This window comes from Trichosurus vulpecula, chromosome 4 (assembly GCF_011100635.1).
Source record: "Trichosurus vulpecula isolate mTriVul1 chromosome 4, mTriVul1.pri, whole genome shotgun sequence".
Lineage (NCBI taxonomy): Eukaryota > Metazoa > Chordata > Mammalia > Diprotodontia > Phalangeridae > Trichosurus > Trichosurus vulpecula.
Window position 1 is genome coordinate 438,265,273 of NC_050576.1, and position 17,201 is coordinate 438,282,473.

General features: G+C 47.2%; 1 protein-coding gene across 2 annotated transcripts; it reads left to right on the forward strand.

Moving 5' to 3' along the window:
* The first annotated feature begins 1,411 nt into the window (after positions 1 to 1,411).
* Positions 1,412 to 12,814, forward strand: PLAAT1 (phospholipase A and acyltransferase 1). Of its 2 annotated transcripts, none has more exons than XM_036756040.1 (4): positions 1,412 to 1,474; positions 8,561 to 8,699; positions 10,594 to 10,862; positions 12,459 to 12,814. In XM_036756040.1, exons 2-4 carry the CDS (start codon positions 8,561 to 8,563, stop codon positions 12,558 to 12,560), a joined length of 510 nt encoding a protein of 169 aa, XP_036611935.1. In that variant the 5' UTR covers positions 1,412 to 1,474; the 3' UTR covers positions 12,561 to 12,814. The 2 variants fall into 2 exon arrangements, with proteins under 2 accessions (XP_036611935.1, XP_036611936.1); XM_036756041.1 differs by lacking the exon at positions 1,412 to 1,474 and adding an exon at positions 1,782 to 1,870.
* Positions 12,815 to 17,201: the final 4,387 nt, after the last annotated feature.

The window sequence follows — 17,201 nt, forward strand, 5'->3', positions numbered from 1 at the left end:
GTCCCGTGTGTCAGGTTATCTTGAAAGACCCTTTTTTTTCTTTTTCTTTTTTTTTTTTTTTTAACAGCTTGGCTCTTCCCTTGTTGGCAAAATTGAGAAAGAAGTCTCAGCTGCCCAAGCCCCGGCCCAGCCCGTTGTTCTCTCTAAATGATTTAGACAGGGCAGCAAAGCACAGAACAGCCACAGAAGGCTGATTTAAATCTTGATACATTGGACCTTTTGGGTTGTTGCTTTTGTTTTAAAGTGGAAGAGAGAGAAAGAGTCAGCAGTTTTTCCATCTCAATTTGAATTCATTTTTTATAGAGAAGACTGGCTTCCCGCTGCAATGCCCCTCCCCCCAAGCATATACAGGCACATGCAGATTCTATGATGCCATCCTTAGATGATGGAATGTGACTCCTCTCATTGGCTCTCACTCCTAGTCAGGTCATGGCCCCTTTGAATGTGCCTTGTGGGCTCACAGCTCTCCCGCAGATGGCCTCCCCTCTCCTGGGCAGGGGTGGACAAGAAGTGAAGTCGGTACCCCTGGAAGCTCCCTTGATCTGCTGTAAACCTTTCTAACTGAGGTCATTAAGCCTGTCAAGCTGCCAGCGAGGTCTGTTCAGTTCCATCTAGAGCCACCTCTTTTCAAGGGAACAGGGGAAGGTGAAGAAGGCCTGGCAGCAGGTGGCAGGGGTCCACTCTATAGTGACAAAGGATTGGGGAGTTGAAAGGACTCCGTTTACGGGAACAGGTAGAGTCCTGGGACAGAAGGATGGAGCCCGGGTGCTGGCCCTCTGATGCTGATGTCCCTCAGATCCAGGGCCCAATCTTGGGTCTCCTGGGGCGCTGGACCTGGAGTCGATTGAAAGGCAGCTCACTGCAGTACCTGTGACGCTGGGTACTGGGTGAGGGGTGGGGAAGCATAGTCTTAGGGCATCTGGCCGGTGCAACAGGCTGTCCCGAAGGGTCCCTCTACCAAGGAAGCTTCTAGTTCCCCGCCCCCGCCCCCACCTTTGGTTTCAAAAGCCCCTCCCAGGGCCACTATTCCCAGGAACCTGGTGAGAATCCCCGCCTCCAGGCTTTGTAGCTCAGGTAGCAGAGTTGTGGGGAAATCTTGACCGTGCCCATGCCTTGCCCTCCTCCTCGTGGTGGGAGGGTGAGGCGGGGCTCAGCCTGGGCTCCGGTAAGTGGAGCATTGCCCCTTCTTCCCCTCACGCCCGGGAGGGAAGGAGGTTGGCTGTATGCACCGACCCGTTGGTTCCCTCACCCGCCCCCGCCCCGCCCCCGCCACCGCCAGCTCCCAGCTTCCGAGTTCCTACTGCCTCCAGCAGGGCACATTTTGGGGAATTGGGGCTGCTGGGGCGGAGTAGGATTGATTGATGGCTGCCCGCACCAGAAGTCTCCACTGAATTACTGGCCTCCTGACCTCACAGGCCAGAAAGCAAAGGACTAGCCCAACCAAGAAGGATGGGGAGGGTCTGGTGGGCTCGGGGTGTGTGCTACGGCTGTATTCCCTCTGAGTGTGTGTGTGTGTGTGTGTGTGTGTGTATGCGTGTGTAAGATTACTCTGTCGTGTGCACCTGTGGTTCAATCTGGGCGTATCATCTCTCCGCGGGTCTATGTGTGCATGAGCCCCACCCCCACCCCCCCAGCCTGGCACCCGCTGCCATCTTGGGGCTAGGTGAGGTTACGGTAGCTGCTGTGCGGGGGCGAGTGCCAGGTGAGGCAGCCGGTTCTTGGGCTCAGGCACCGCCTCCTCTCTCTGCTCTGCCATAGGCGGGCGGCCCCGCCCACGCAGGAGCTGCTGCCGGAGACTCAGCCAGCGCGACCTTGCAGTGCAAGGAGCGGGGGCACCCGTGGATGTGCCCAGGCCCGGGGGGTGCTGCAGGTAGGGCGGGCTCCTCCTCCTCCTCCTCCCGCCAGCCCGGCCTCGGCTTTGGTTTGGCCGCTTGGCTTTGCTGCTCCAGATAGGGCCATGGTTGCCAAATGCTCGCATTGCCAATCCCACACGAGGAAGAAAGCTACCTCGGCTTTCCCTGGCTCCTGTTCTCCCGTGCCTGGGTGTGCAGGGCAGCGGAAGGACCCGGGTTGCCCGTGGCACTGGAAGCTGGGGTCCGCTCTACCCTTACGGTTGTAGCTTCACTATTGGGGTGGTGAGGAGGGTGCACAGGACCGGGAGTTCTTATTCAGGGCGCCCCGGGTAGCCGCAGGGCACAGGCATCGGCTTCCTGGGGCCAGGGCTTAAGTGGATACCACATTTAGCAGGGGCAGATGACCTGCCATGCACCATGCCAGGAGGCTGTAGACTTGGCACTGAGGACGGCGTAATTCCGTGGCTTTGTAGCAGTGAGCTAGATAATGCAAGCAGTGTTTAGCCCCACGTTACAGGTGAGGAGGAAACGGAAATGAATCAAGCGACTTGCCCAGGGTCACAAAGCAGCCAAGTGCCCAGAGTGGGATTCAGCCCCAGGTGTTCGGGTGCCAAGTTCGGCCCTTTCTGGCAAGCTGCTTCAGCTTCTAGAATAACTCTTCTTTGAGTGATGCTTGGGGATTGGCGCTGCGAATCGAGATCACCCCCATTTTAAAGAAAAGAAACAGCTCTACGAGCTCCAGGGTTAACATGGCCATCAGTGTCTGAGGGAGGTTTTGAATCCATATTCCTTGGGTCCAATTCAGACAACGTGGAATTCACCTACCTGGGACAGAGAGCTTCGGGAGGATCAGGAGGTCTCGGGAAGAGAATGCCAGATGTCTGGAATCCGTGCAAGGCAAAGGGGTCTTGAGGGAGCTGGCTGGGGCCGGGGAGGGGAGCACGGATGGAGATGTTGCCTCCATGTGAGAGTAGGCAGTTCTGGCCCCCTCTTCCTTCCCTTTTCCGACCCCCACCCCCACCCTGTCGCGGGCAGGGCATAAGCTGTAGGCTGGAAGGCATCATGGACTTTAGAATCAATTGGGCTGGTTGTCTCTTCCCATGGAGGGAGTAATGATCTTTTGACACATCCCTAGGGTTGCCATCGGGCTGTAAACAGAGAGGTCTGTTTGGGTGTAGGAGAAAGAGTTATCCACCCCCCCCCCCTTGTCCCCACACACATACAGATTCTAGATTGGACTTACTGTACCTTAGTTACTGTCGACTTGTCAGGAAATTATGAAGCACCACTTACTGGCAGCCCACACCCACAGCCCCATTCAACTTACTATTTGGCTTGTATCGGGCTGATTTTTCCCACTGCTGTGTAATTTTATGTGCATTTATATGTCATCAAAGAGTTAAACCTTGTTCTTAGAGAAAGGGAGGAGGAGACGCGGCCAAGATGATGTAAATGAACCAACTTTTTTAGGAAAGGGAGGACCTGGCCTTGAGACAGCACGGCAGTAGGTATAGTTCTCAGAGAAAGAGCGGGATCCAAGTCTCTTCTCTGTCACTTACTAGCTGTGTCAGCCTAACCCAATCACTGAAGATTTCTGAGCTTCACCATCTCCCTTCACAGATAGTTTGTCCCTTGGTGAAGGGTGTCCCTCCCCAGTTCCTTACGCCTCAGTTTCCTCATCTGAAAAATTAGGAGGTTGGATCATTAGAAGATCCCTCCTATTCCACTCACTTATAAATCTCTGATCTCCCAAATAACCCCTTAATACAACTGGCCCCCTTTGGTCATGATTATGGGGAAGGAAAGGGAGCAAAGGTGCCCAGCACCCTTCTGCCCCGTTCACTTTCCCTGATTTCCACCGTGAGCTGACCTTTCATCTTGCTGCTCCAATTCAAAGGAAGGTGGATTCCAGCACTGAGGTGCCCAGAGCAGCTTATCCAACTTGTTGGTGCTCCGTGCTGCCCTCTCCAGACGTTCATAGTCCTGCAGAACCTCCAGAGGTTTGTGATTTAGCAGTAGCCCCATCAGGAGTTCTGGGGACACTGGAAGTCACGGATCCATGTGAGCAGGGGGTGATCAGGCATTGTATTGGGCCCAGGTGTGAAAGTCACCAAATTGGAAAGGACCTAGAAGCCAGCCAGCCTATGTATGAAACATAGACACACATGCACATGCATGTTGGCTGCCACATAGCACACAAATAGACCATCCCCTTTCAGAAAACTTGAGTGGCGGGAGGGGTAGCCTTATCCCAGCTCCTTTGTGACTTCTGCTGGAGCAGAAACAATCCCTCCTTCACACAGCCCTTCGAATACTTGCAGGTAGCAAGTACGTGGATTAATCCACAGACATTTATTAAGCATCTGCTTTGTGTCAGGTGTTCATACGTATGCACATATGTGTATGTATGTATATGCACATACATATAATCGTGTTTTATATATCTATCCGTATGACTATATCTGCACGTAGATGGTATAGATATTAGGAGGTTATCGGAATGGTCTGGGTGAACGTGGGCGAGCATTTGCTCCAAGGAGATGGCTTGAGTAAAGATAATGGAACATGTTTGAGAAGTGTAACAGAGAGATGCAGCAAGAGTTTGCAACACTGATATGTGAGTTGAGGGAGAGGGAGGAGTCTTGGATCACTCCTAGGCTGTCAACATGAATGAGTGAAATAGAGAAATCTGGCAGGGGTCATGGTTTGCGTGGAAAGATGAGTTTTGTTTTGGATATATTGAATTTTTAAATATATCTAGAACATCCGCTTGGGAATGTCTAATATGTCCTCTTTCGGCTAAACAGGAGCTGGTTCTGGTGCTGATGATTAGATTGTCTGGATATCCTGACAATATATTATTTCTTTCCCTCGTCCTTCATTGCTCCATTGGTACCACATCCAGAAGGACTGATTGCTCCAAACTCCCATTTCATCCTTGAAAAATATCAGAGACACAGGAGTCCGGGATTGAACTTGGAGTTTGAATAGAGAGAAGTCAGTCAGGGACTCATTAGTTGGGAGTCCTCAGGCAAATTTGATCCTAACCCTAACTCCACTAGACCCCAGATCTCTTGTCTAAAAAATGAAGAGGATTGAACTATATAATCTCTTAAGCTTCTGACTTGAAATTCTATGTCTAGGTTACTTACTCTTTCATTCCTAAAATTTTATTATTCTAAATAATTTTTCCTTTTCTCAGTTTATTCAGCCATTCAATTTAACACATTTTCATCTGCAAATGTTCCTGATGTGACATTCTTTATGAGACAGCATAGAAAGACCTCTGGACTTGGTATCAGGAGAGCCTGGTGTTTGGATCCTGACTCTGACACATCCTAGCATTTACCCCTCCTAAGATTCCCTTTCCTGATCGGTACAATGGGGCTGGAGGAGAGCATCTCTAAGGCCTCATCCTCCTCTATCACTCTACAATTCTGAGGTTCTGATGAACCATAAGTTAGACACAGAGATTCTATTAACCATCATAAAAGAATGAGATGAAGGCAACAGGAAATAGTAGGATGAACAAAGGATTTAGAAGAGGACGACCTGAATTTACATATCTTAGACTCAGATTTAGAGCTGGAAAAGACCTTCGAGGTCATGGAGTCCTTATTTTAGAGAAGAGAAAACTGAGGCACAGAGAGCCTCAATAACGTGTCCGAGGCCACCTAGTCATTAAGGGAAATGCTTGGATTAGAATACTGGGTCTAGAAGCACAGCCGAACCTCTCTTCTCCATTCCCCAAAATGAGGAGGCTGAAATACAGATGCCTGCACACACACACACACACACACACACACACATATACATATACATATACATATATAATTAAATACATGAATGGTATAATTAAGTACATAAACATAATTAGAAATAAAATATTACATGTAATAAGATGTGTGTATGGCTGTGTATATATGTGTATATGTAGGTATGTATGCGTATGAACACATATACATATATACACACATACATATACACATATATATCCGTATACATGATCTATAATCTTTACTGTAAACTTCAGGCTCCAAGTCCTATGGTCCGGCGCTGCTCACTTGACCACAAGGGGGCGTTAGGCAAAAAGGATGATGAGAACCAAAAGGTGTGTTTGACCCTATGACGTTGGCTGAATGAGCCGCCACCTGAATAGGGATTCCTGTTCCTATTTCCGTAGGTTAGTATCTGAGCCATCAGCCTTGGCCCGGTCTCTAAGTTCTAGCACGCAGCAATATGGATGATTTATGTCTATTCCATTCATTCATTGACTCATTCATCAAACGTTGATTAAGCTGCTGGACTGATATTCCTTAAGCACAGATCTGACCACGTTACTTCTCTGCTCCCAAAGCTCCAGAGGCTCCCTGTTGTTTCTGGGATAAAACACAAACTCTCCTGCTGAGTGTGCAAAGCCCTCCCTGCTCTTGGGCCAGCCAACCTTCACAGTCCCCTTAGACACTCTCCACTCCTGCTAGATGAGCTTGCCTGCTTTTTTCCATCTCTCCTCCATTCTATCTCCCACGTTTTGCCTTTGCAATTGGCTTGGTAAGTGTTCTGGTTCTAGCATAAGTCAAGCCTTTGGTCCTGGAGGTAAAAATGTTCATGTCTGAAACTCTGGTCCCAGAGGTAAGGACTGCTATCTGCTTCTTTCTTATTCAGCAGGATTGCCTGGTAAGAAGGGCCTGTAAAGCCTTAGAGGTGCGGAACCTCGTTTTTGAGACTCCAATTCCAGAGGTGAAGGTGTCATGTCTTAGGGTCTGCTTCTGCCTTTGACAGGTCTGATGCCTAAGACTGACTCTGAGCTGGATCTATCATGGAAAACATTAGTATAATTTCTTTATTTTGATGATGCAGCACATGTGGAGGCCAGAGTAGACTTCTCTAATGTCTCCTACTTCCTCCCTTCTCCAAGGAAACTTTTATTCCTGCCGGGAGGAGAAGCAGGAGGCTGTGACCAGAAGCTGGTCACTCTGTTCTCCTCATAGAGAAGGTGTACTTTGCTAGGCTTATATCAACCTTCTCCCTTCAATATTGTTAGTCTAGTCTAGGGTTAGTCTAACCAAATTTTGGGCTCAAGCTAAACACATCTGATTGCTATTCATTAAGGGGCAAAAGGGGCCCCCAAACTTTGTATCCAAGGCTTTACCCCTTTCCTACCAAATGAATACACATAGCAAAGAAACCCATTTATCCAAATCTATAGCAAAAAAAATCATAAAAAGTATACAATATGAGCTTATATACCAGACAATTGAAGGAGCTCTCCCTTTGGGAATGACCTAATTCAGCTCAACCAAGAAAGTGAGTCTCGGATCTTACTAAAAGAGGGAAAAAACCCTTAAATCTCTAGTGTGGCAAGCTGAGTAAGGCTGAGACTCCAAGTTCCTCTCATGTTGCCTTCTCACCAGAATATTTCTCCCCCTTCAGTGACCTGAAGAAAGGTTAGCATCACACATCTCTCTTGAAGCCAGGAGTCAGAAGAACCCCCTCTCCTCTCTCTTTCTCATCAACTCTGCCCTCCCCGCTCATGCAGGTGCAGCACCTTGATCTCTACCAATGAGGGAAAATCCCATACCAATGCGCTTGGAGCTCAAGTTCCATTAGCACTATCTTATCAAGGCAAGGAAGGTAGCAGTATACTCCAAGATGGTAGGTTTTGGGATGGAAGGCAACCACTCAAAGTCCACAAACATGTATCTTGGACTCCCCAACAATGATTCATTTCACTAGCAGTCACTGACCTCCTTTCAGTATGGATTTTCACCTGCTCTTTGAGTCAACTACAGTTTTGATTTTTTAAGGGGCAGATTGTGCTTTTATAAAATTCACTGCCTCCCAGCATCCTCAGTAGAATATTTTTGGTAAGATATCATTAAATGGTGATAAAATGGTATTTGGTTGGTTGGTGTTGTTAGTGGTGGGATATTGTTTGGTTTGTTTGTTTATGTGTGCGAGCAGCTTGCAGGCATTCAAAACCTTACAATTTCTTAAGTACAATCCAGTCCACTTCCCTCCCTCTATTCAGTTATGTGCCCTAGTCATTGTCCCTCTCAGAAGCTGTCCCAGGTACATACATTATTGGACAGTGGGCTGCCTATTAAGCTGTGTGGCATAAAATGGATGATGAGGAATTCTTTATCCATTTAGATTTTCCTACGTGGATTGTTAAGCTGACTCTCTTTTTGTAGATATTGTGGTTGTAGATATTGCTAAAGAGGCCTTTAGTATTCCGAGGCTTGGTGCAATCAGCACACTGTCATCCACAAAGAGGAGCCTCTGGAGTACTACAGCTTCCTCAGGGAGTTCTGTATTCTGCACTGCATATCCTCCATGGCAAAGGTGAATGCCTTGGGCCAGCACCCATCTCCTTGTTTTATGTCGTGCTTGATTTTAAGAGAGGATTGTGAGGAAGGGGGGAATCAATTTCAAATTTTAGACTTGCAAATGTCACATTTACCTATGTCTCAAGATATATAAGGAGCGAGCCTAGGGACTGAGCATTCTACTTAGAAAAGTCCATCTAAGAGGAGGGCAGGAGAGTCAGCACAAGCCGAGATTGGTGACACCACTGTGAACAGGAAATGCCAAGGACTATGGTCTCTTAGGCCTGACTGCCACCCTTTCCCTTGGATAAACTCCTGTTCAAGGATATTTTCCAGGATAAACTCTTTGGCTAACACTCTCTGGATTTGTCCTCACAGATGGCATCAAATGATGACTTTGGCTCATATTATCCCGGCAATCCTCAACCTGGGGACCTGATTGAAGTATTTCGTCCAGGTTACCAGCACTGGACTTTATATCTAGGTGATGGCTATGTCATCAACATGGCCCCAACAGGTAAGAGCCTTGACCAATTATTTCTTTTTGAAGAATATATTTTCAGTGATATCTTTTGTTTTTCTAATACCTACCTAATACCTACATTTCCCATTGTGTCTGCTCCCCTCACCTTGACCCAGTAAGACATTCTTTACAATAATAAAAGGGAAAAACAAGAGAAAAAACAGTACCCAAATGAAGCAACATGTCAAAAAAGAGTCTGATGTTATATGTATTAATCCACGCCCATGGTCCTCCACCTCTGCAAAAAAGCAGGAGAGATGTCTTCACATATTTCTTTGGAGTCAAACTTGTTCATCATAATTTTACAGCATTCAATTTTGATTGTGTTGGTGTTATTTTTTGTTGTTGTGCTTTTTCTTTCTTTTCTTTTTTGTCAACATTCTGTATATTGCTTTTTCTGGTTCTACTCACTTCACCTGACATCAGTACATACAAGTCTTTCTATGATTCTTTGTATTTATCATAGTCACTGTTTCTTATGGTACAGAGTAGTCTATTATAGTCACATATTTGTTTAGCTAACAGATTATTTTCCCTGAGTTTCATAGGAGCATAGGATTACAACTTTAGAAATGAAATGGCTCTTAGAGGTCATCTGGTCCAACCTCCTCATTTTACAGAGGAAGAAACTGAGACATTAGAAAGGTAACATGACTTTCCTCAGATTGCACGAGAAGAAAATGGCAAAACCAAGATTTGAACTCAAGTTTTTGACTCTAACCAAATCCAGCACACCCCACTGTTTCCCATCACTTCCCTTTATAGGTGCTTTTCCTAGTGTAATAGGAAGAGTGTGCCATTAGCTCCCACTTGAAGCTTCTACTTGAAGAATTGAAGGAGCATTGAAGAGGGGCAGAAAAGATGAACAGGGGCTCAAAGCATTTGCTTTCATTTTAAAATTATTTATTATAAACTTAATGTCAAATGTCACTGCTCAACTTTCTTTGCAGCTACCCATACTTCAATTATTAAGAAACACATCAAACATCCTAACAATTTGTCAACGTCTCATACATTTGTCCATTCACCTCCATCTCTTCTCTCTCTCGGACTAGAGGGGGGGGTGGTGGCGGGGCTGTAAAGGAGGTGTGTAGGGGTGGGGGTGGGGGTGGGAGTGTGTGTAGCCCCACTGCTCTGGCTTCGGCTTTTCTCACTCAGCTTTGTTTCACAAAGGTCCTTCCAGAATTCTTTTTGCTTTCCTCATAACCCTCCTATTTATCAATCTTCACTGCATTTGCATTATGGGAAGATGATAGGATTTATGTAAGCATCGTATTGCTGTTGGTAGCTTCTTGTTCTTCTTACTTACAAGTAATTCTGTTGTGAATTATATCCGTTTTCTTTCCGCTGATGATCCTGAGCTTCTTACAGATGGAACAAACTCTCCTGGATTGGCCGTTCTCAGGGATCACCAGGACCTGTATTCTGAGAACAGGAAGGGTACCCAATGACATTAATGAATTCCATGGTTCGTTCTTAAGTGGTACTAGATGCCAGGCCCTGGGCTAGCTTGACAATACAATGACAAAAAGACAAATTGCCCCTGCCCTCCAGCGGTTCACATTCTACTGGGTCATTTTGTTGCCAAAGGGCATGCACGTTATTTGGGGTCTTATTTGTGTTTTTCTTTTTATTGACATTTGTTTATTTTTATTATTTGTATTTGTAATTTGTATTCGTAATTTTTGGTTATTAGTGTTTGGTTTTATTATTTGCACTTGTGGTCTGTTGTGATTGACATTAATTTCCTCAGCTCTGCAGCGCTGGAAGAGGAAGCACGAATCTTTTTGTCTCGTAAGGATAGTTCGAGGCCAAGGGAGGCGGAGAGGCCAGGACTGCCTCGCCCTCCCAAGTGACCGACCTCTTGCTTTGCTCCCTTTCCTTTCAGAGGACAGCTCCCCCGTTCCGTTCACAAGCGCTAAGTCCGTATTCAGCAAAAAGGCCCTGGTGCGAATGCAGCTCTTGAAGGACGTCGTGGGGAACGACAGTTACAGGATTAATAACAAATATGATGACGTGTACCCGCCCCTGCCGCTCGATGAAATCATCCGCCTGTCGGAATTCCTCATTGGCCAGGAGGTGTCCTATGACCTGCTGGTCAACAACTGCGAGCACTTCGTGACTCTGCTCCGATACGGAGAAGGGATTTCGGAGCAGGTAACTGGCCCTTTGGCTGGTCGTCTTCGTAGGGCTGATACTTTTATACGGGAGGGGAGGTTTCTGCTCTGTTTTGTTTTCTCTTGGCTAGTTAGAGGGGGGAACAGTAGAGAGCGTACTTCGTGGCTCTGGCAGGAGGTGACGGGTGTTCAAGTCCTGCCTCAGACACTTTCTGTGTAACCTTGGTGCAGTCATTACCCTCTCTGAGCGCCAGCTGACTCATCTGCAGAATGAGAAGGTTGGACTAGGCTTCTCAGAGGTTCTTTCCCATCCTAGTCTGCGATCTCTCTCTAAGCTTCGAACGCATGGCTCCGGCTGCTCCCTGGCAGGCCGCACCTGCCTCCCCCCTGGGCTTCCATACTGCCTAAAAACAAGCCTGTTATCTTTGCCCCAGCCCTGCTCCATCTCCAGGCTTTACTGCTTCTGGCGGTGAGATCACCGTGCACCCAGGCTCCCAAGTTCAAAACCAGCGTTCGATCCGTCTCCCTTTCTCTAAATGCCAGTCGATCAACAAACCCTAACATCGCTCCCTCCACAACATGCAAATGACTGACTCCTCCTCCTAACCGCACTGCCACCAGCCCTGTGCAGGATGCCACGAATTAATAACTGGCAATTCCATAGGGCTGAAGGTCTGCCAAGGACTTGGAAGAGCGTTAGATAAAAGACACCGGAAAGACGGTCGGTTTCACAGTTTACAGGTGAGAAACTGAAGTTCAGAGAAGATAACTTCCGAGGACACACGGCTAGCAAGCATTTGAACAAGCAATACTGGGTCCAGACCTTTCCGACTAAGCGTCCTGCTCGGATAATCACAACAACCGGCATTCACACAGCACGTTAAGGTTTACAACATACTTTAAAGTTATTATCACATCTGAACCTCTGAACAACTCAGGGAGGTAGGTGCTATGTCTGTCCCCATTTGACGGGTGAGCAAACTGAGGCTGAGAGAGATTTGCCCAGGGTCACACAACTAAGTGTCTGAGGCTGGATTTGAACTCAGGTCTTTCTGACTTCAGGCCTGGAGCACTTTCTACTGTTCCACTTAGCCATCTATATCGTGTTGAGATTAATGGAGTCTGCCCTAAAGAACAGATATGACTAAACTCTTTTGGGGGAGGGATGGCCCTTAGACTGGTTAATTTTAGTTGTCTGCATGAGAAGTTAACTCAACAAGATAGTAAGCACCAGTATTGACTTTTGATGAAATTAAAAGGAAATTGGACCTGCCCATAGTACTGGGGAAGTGGATCAAGCCAGTCACATGCCTGGATTCCTTGACTCTAAAACACTCTTTCCCTGTCCGCATGGGCTGTTGTTCTTCACAGTAAATGTAACATAGCAAGATATTCTCCTCGGCATTGACCCAGCCCCAGTGGCTTGCCTCAGTCAACTCATTTGTGGTAATTAATAATTGAGTTTTGTTGGGAAATTAAGAAAAATTTCATCATCTTCACAGATAAATGAAAGCCACAATAGAAATGACCTTTGTCTTGAGCAGGGGGAAGGAAGGACTGGAGGAGCAGGCTGCTACTGGGACCACTGGATCTTCTTCCAAAGGAGAACTTTCTGTTTCATTTTCTTTTCTTACAGGCCAACCGAGCGATTGGTGCTATCGGGATTGTAACCGCTGCCGCCGGCGCCTTCTCTCTCCTTGGCTTGTTTCCAAGCAAACAAAGGCAAAAACACTATTAATTTATTGGAGAAATCTTAGAACTGTTGCAATTGTGAGAAAGTAGCCAGCCATGGGATAAATTAAATCTCCCTTTCCCTGAGTCATTGGATGCCCCCAAACATGGGCTCAGTGACACCCTGGCTGTGCCCATCTCCCTTGCCCAGTTTCCATGTTGCTGAGTGCTTTGGGTGCCCTGTACTGATGTGTTGTGGGTCTGTGGCAACCAGAGCAACATTTGGGGTTTAATCATAAGAGACTATTTTCTTTTCCCAAAGGTGGTTTCTTTGTATTTGTTATGTGGGCAGAGAACTATCTCCTGCCATGGTCACAGAGTAACCAGCCCCTCAAGTGCCAACTCTTAGAAAGGAGGAATGGAAAGATGTACCAGTTCACTAGAAGTCACACTCTGCCCACCAAGAAGGCAGCACTGTTCTAGAAAAGTCTCCCTGAGGCCCCTTCTGGCTCTAAATTCCTGAGTCCAAAAGACCAAAAGCCACAGCACGTGAGGAAGGTGTCCAACATTTTGAGTCTTCCTCCCTTTCCATTGTTAAGCCAGGTCTGGTTGGGAGAGCTTTCTCTGTGCCCGAGGTGGGGGTGGGGGAATCCTCTGATGGTTTAGACCCAAAGTGCCTTCCCAAAGGTCACACTGACTCAAAGGCTTCTTAAAGGCCAAACTTCTTGATCTGGTGACAAGCACTACAGACTGGGAATCAGGACATAAACCCCGCCTAAGACACAAAGGCTATCAGCCTTAGCTGGCAGATATCAAGGAGGGGGAATCAAACCCTTTGTCCACTCCTCCACAGGCAGACCTTTCCATTTCACGTGTCTCCTCACAGGCTCATAAACCCCAAGCTGGGGTTGTATAAAGAACTTCCTAGGTGATGGAGCACCTTCCACCAAAGCAGGCTGCCTTCTAGCCAACTTTCCAGTGCACTCTGGAGGAGTAGCATCAAAACCCAACTGGAAACAGGAACCAATCATTCAATAGGATCCCTGTGACCACAGGCTGACTCAGAAAACCACCTATAAACACTAGCCCAGCATAGACCATATTTTCATTTATTTTGTTAAATATTTCCCAATTACATGTTAACTTGGTACATGCCAGTTGTGTGTGACACCTCTGGTCTAGAACTCCTGGGTCATGCGGTCAGAATGTATATGTCAGAGGCTGGCACGGACCCAGGCTTCCCTGATTCCAGGTTGGTTCTCTACCTTCTACGCAACCCTGAAAAATGGGGGGGGGGGGAGCTGCATTCCCCCTTTAACAATAGCCCCACCCAGAACAGGGCAGTATGTAAAAACGTCCTCAGTGCTTTTCCACAGCCCCTTTCTATGGCCCTTTCCACTAGCAAGTGGCCTCCACAGAACCATTTCTTACCCTGTTGTTCTCACTTCCCAAGCCTCCTTTCAGGGGCATGGCACAAATGCTACCTGTCTCCTCCACCCCCATCCAAATCCCATGTCCTTTTGTGCCCTGCTCCTAGACAAGTGCGAGGGAGGTGAACAAGGGGTCAGGATGTTATGTTATGGTGTGACCAATGGCTTATGTAGGAACCCTGCTGTGGCTCGTGGGCATTCTGAGAGGAAGCCTAAATAGCATCACAGTGCTGATGGTCACAGTAATAATAAACTGGCAAAGCCCTTCACATCTCATCTCCTTTGACCTTCACAAGAACCCTGGGAGCTGAGGGCCACAGCTGTTATCAACACCCCCCCAAATTTACAGATGAGATGGTGCCGTAAATGTCTGAGGGGTGCTTCTGTCCCAGCTCTTTTCTCTACACTGTGCTCAGTCAAATAGGTGAGATTCTAAAGATGGAATTCTGTACGGTTCTATTTTGAGGAGAGTAAGGGAAATATGGAGTAGGTTGTGGCCAGAAAAGCCTTCCTGGCACCTCTCAAAGACCTCCTTTCTGGGGACACACCTCCAGATAAGCTCAGTCCTGGTGCAGCTGGTGCGTTTTGCAAACTCACCTAATTATAACCCTGGCTCAGTTTTCAGGGGCTTTGCCTGAGGCTCCTGGGGTTTCAGTTTCCTTTCCCAGGAGAGTGGCTGGCTAAATTGGTCACCGTTTTGAGGCAGCTGTTTCATGTGACTCTTCTCGTGTGTTTTTGTGACAGGTGTTATGGATTGATTACAGGGGTTGCTTCTTTCTGATGGCTAGTTAGGCTGTTGATGAATTTGGGAAGGTATAGATGGGTACAGTTTGGATTTTCTTCCTTTAGATTAATTTTTATAAAAGGCACTATGAGAGACACCTTGGTTGAGGGCGGAGAGACTGGGCCTAGAGTCCCAAATACCTTGTCCAATCCTGCTTCTCATAGTCCCTCGTTCCATGACCCTGAGCATGTCAAAGCCCCCGTGAGCCTCAGGCAAGCCTCGAAGTCCACAAGGTAAATATGGCACGTGAGCATATCATACCTCATTATGAACAAGCCTTGAGGGACAATGTCCTTCAGAAACACTGAGGTGAGCAGTTTTTTACCCAGGTCAGAAAGGCAAGACCCTTGTTGATACTCTGTGGCAGCCTGCCTAAAATAAAGGGAAGCCTGTGTATTTAATCAGGAGCATTTGCACTCACCACTTTTACTCTGCCTGTAGGGGCTCCTAAGACCCTCAATAGAGGTGACTCGCCAGTCAGTAGTGCAGCCTCCTCCCTTTCCAGATGTTCCAGATGTGTACGTCTGATTCAGGATGTTCCAAAGCATAGAACTTTGGAGTTGGCATCAAAGGACCTGGCTCAGCCCCTGAGCCCCTGTGTGACCTTGAAAAGTCCTTCGAACCCTTTGGGCCTCAGTTTCCATCTCTGTAAAGTGAGTGGACTAGACCAGATTACCCCCTGAGGTCTCTTTCATCCCAAAATTGATGATCCTTTGAAATGAACTGAAGTAATGTGGGTTAATGGAAAGAACAAATTGTGAGTTTCCGGTTCGGCACTTTCTCAGCAAGTCTGCCTCTGTGAGCCTCAGTTTCCTCATTTGTCAAAATAGGCCATCATGTGGAAAGCAATTTGTAAACTCCAAAAGACTGCAGTAATGTGAGTCTGTCGGTACCCATTAGGCTCTCCTCTTCCCAGAGGCATTCCCATTGAAACCTGAGGACCGTGATGCCTGACTAGGGGCAGACAGGCCACCCAGAGTGCCCAAGGTCTTGACCTAGACATCCAACTCATGGTGTTCTGCAGTGCAGTTGCACTGGTGGGTGGAGGTGGGGGCACAGAGCTGGGCTTCACACATGGATAATTCAGCCTTGCAAAGCTGAACCACCATCTACTTTGAAGGATCACAGATATATATCTGGAAGGGACCTTAAAAGCTATCCAATCCCATTCCTGAATCTTGCAAATGAAGAAACTGAGGCACAGAGTGATTTGCCCAGGGTCACACAGCTTTAAGTGTCTGAGACAGGAGGTAAACATAGATCTTCTTAATTCCAAGTCCAGTGTTTTTCTATTTCACCCTGCCTCTCATAGTCTGACAAAATGGAACATTTCTCTTCAACATAGAATTCCCATTGATGCCAGGGGCCATTGAATTAGACAGATGGGACCAGCATGAGCTCATGCTTAGGAGTGCTGGGCCTCGTAAGACATTGATCCATGTGGCCTCCTTTGAAAATTATTTCTGCTTTTCAAACAAAGCATTTCCCTGAATCAAGGACCTGTCTTTTGAACATGAATATGTATCTGCTGGTGCTGCATGACTCTGAGTCATGGAATACCAGAGACTGTGAAGAATTCAAGCTGTGGGTCCCCTCGAGGGCAGTGGTGATGAGGGTGGTGGGTCAGAAACATGTTCCCTGTGAAGATGTATGGTAAAGCAACACAGTGATATCAGCAGAGAGGTAGGGGAAACAGAAAGGGAACTTGGGAAACACAGGCAACCAGAGCAAGGGATGGATGGCCTGCTGGTGGCCACCCAATATCAGGAGAGCTAGAGGAAGGCACCCCCATGTTGAGCACAGCCCCCGGGGATCGTGTGTAGGGAGGGCATGGACTGTAGTGACTCAAGATGAAAGGGAATCATGGATGAGCTGCAACCTGCATCATTGCAGAGAATACCCACATTAATGAGAGTCTGCTGAGTGCTTAGGTCAGATGTCTTATCTTTACTGCCACTGATGCATTTGTGCTGTTCATGCTTACATTAGTTAAGATACAGAGATGTACTGTTGAGTCAGGCTTGGGTTAGACCGGATGGGCTCCAAGGCTCCTTCTAGCTCTGAGGTTCTGGGGGAAAGATCAGCGTAACCTTTGCACGTTAGTGAAGATTTTGGGTGACCCAAAGATTGAGGAACTCCTACTCTACTGAGTGACAACAAATCTGTATGGCATGATGCCAGTCACATGTGGGTACTCAACGTTGTTTGACTCTGCAGTTCCTGATTTTGTGAAATAGTTAAGGCTGGATTTCTGACATTTGCTGATCTTCCCAAAGATGGGGACAGCTCCATTAGAGGAGGGCTGTGGAAGAGGAGAAACATTACTATCAGTGGAACTGAATTAAATTTGCTATCTTTGAATGTGATGGACAAGTATTTATTATGTATGTGTGCGTGTGCGTGTGTGTGTACACACACACGCACACACACACACACACATCCAAATACAAAGACAACATATGCAGTGGGACACTCTCCAGGGCCCTTCAATCGG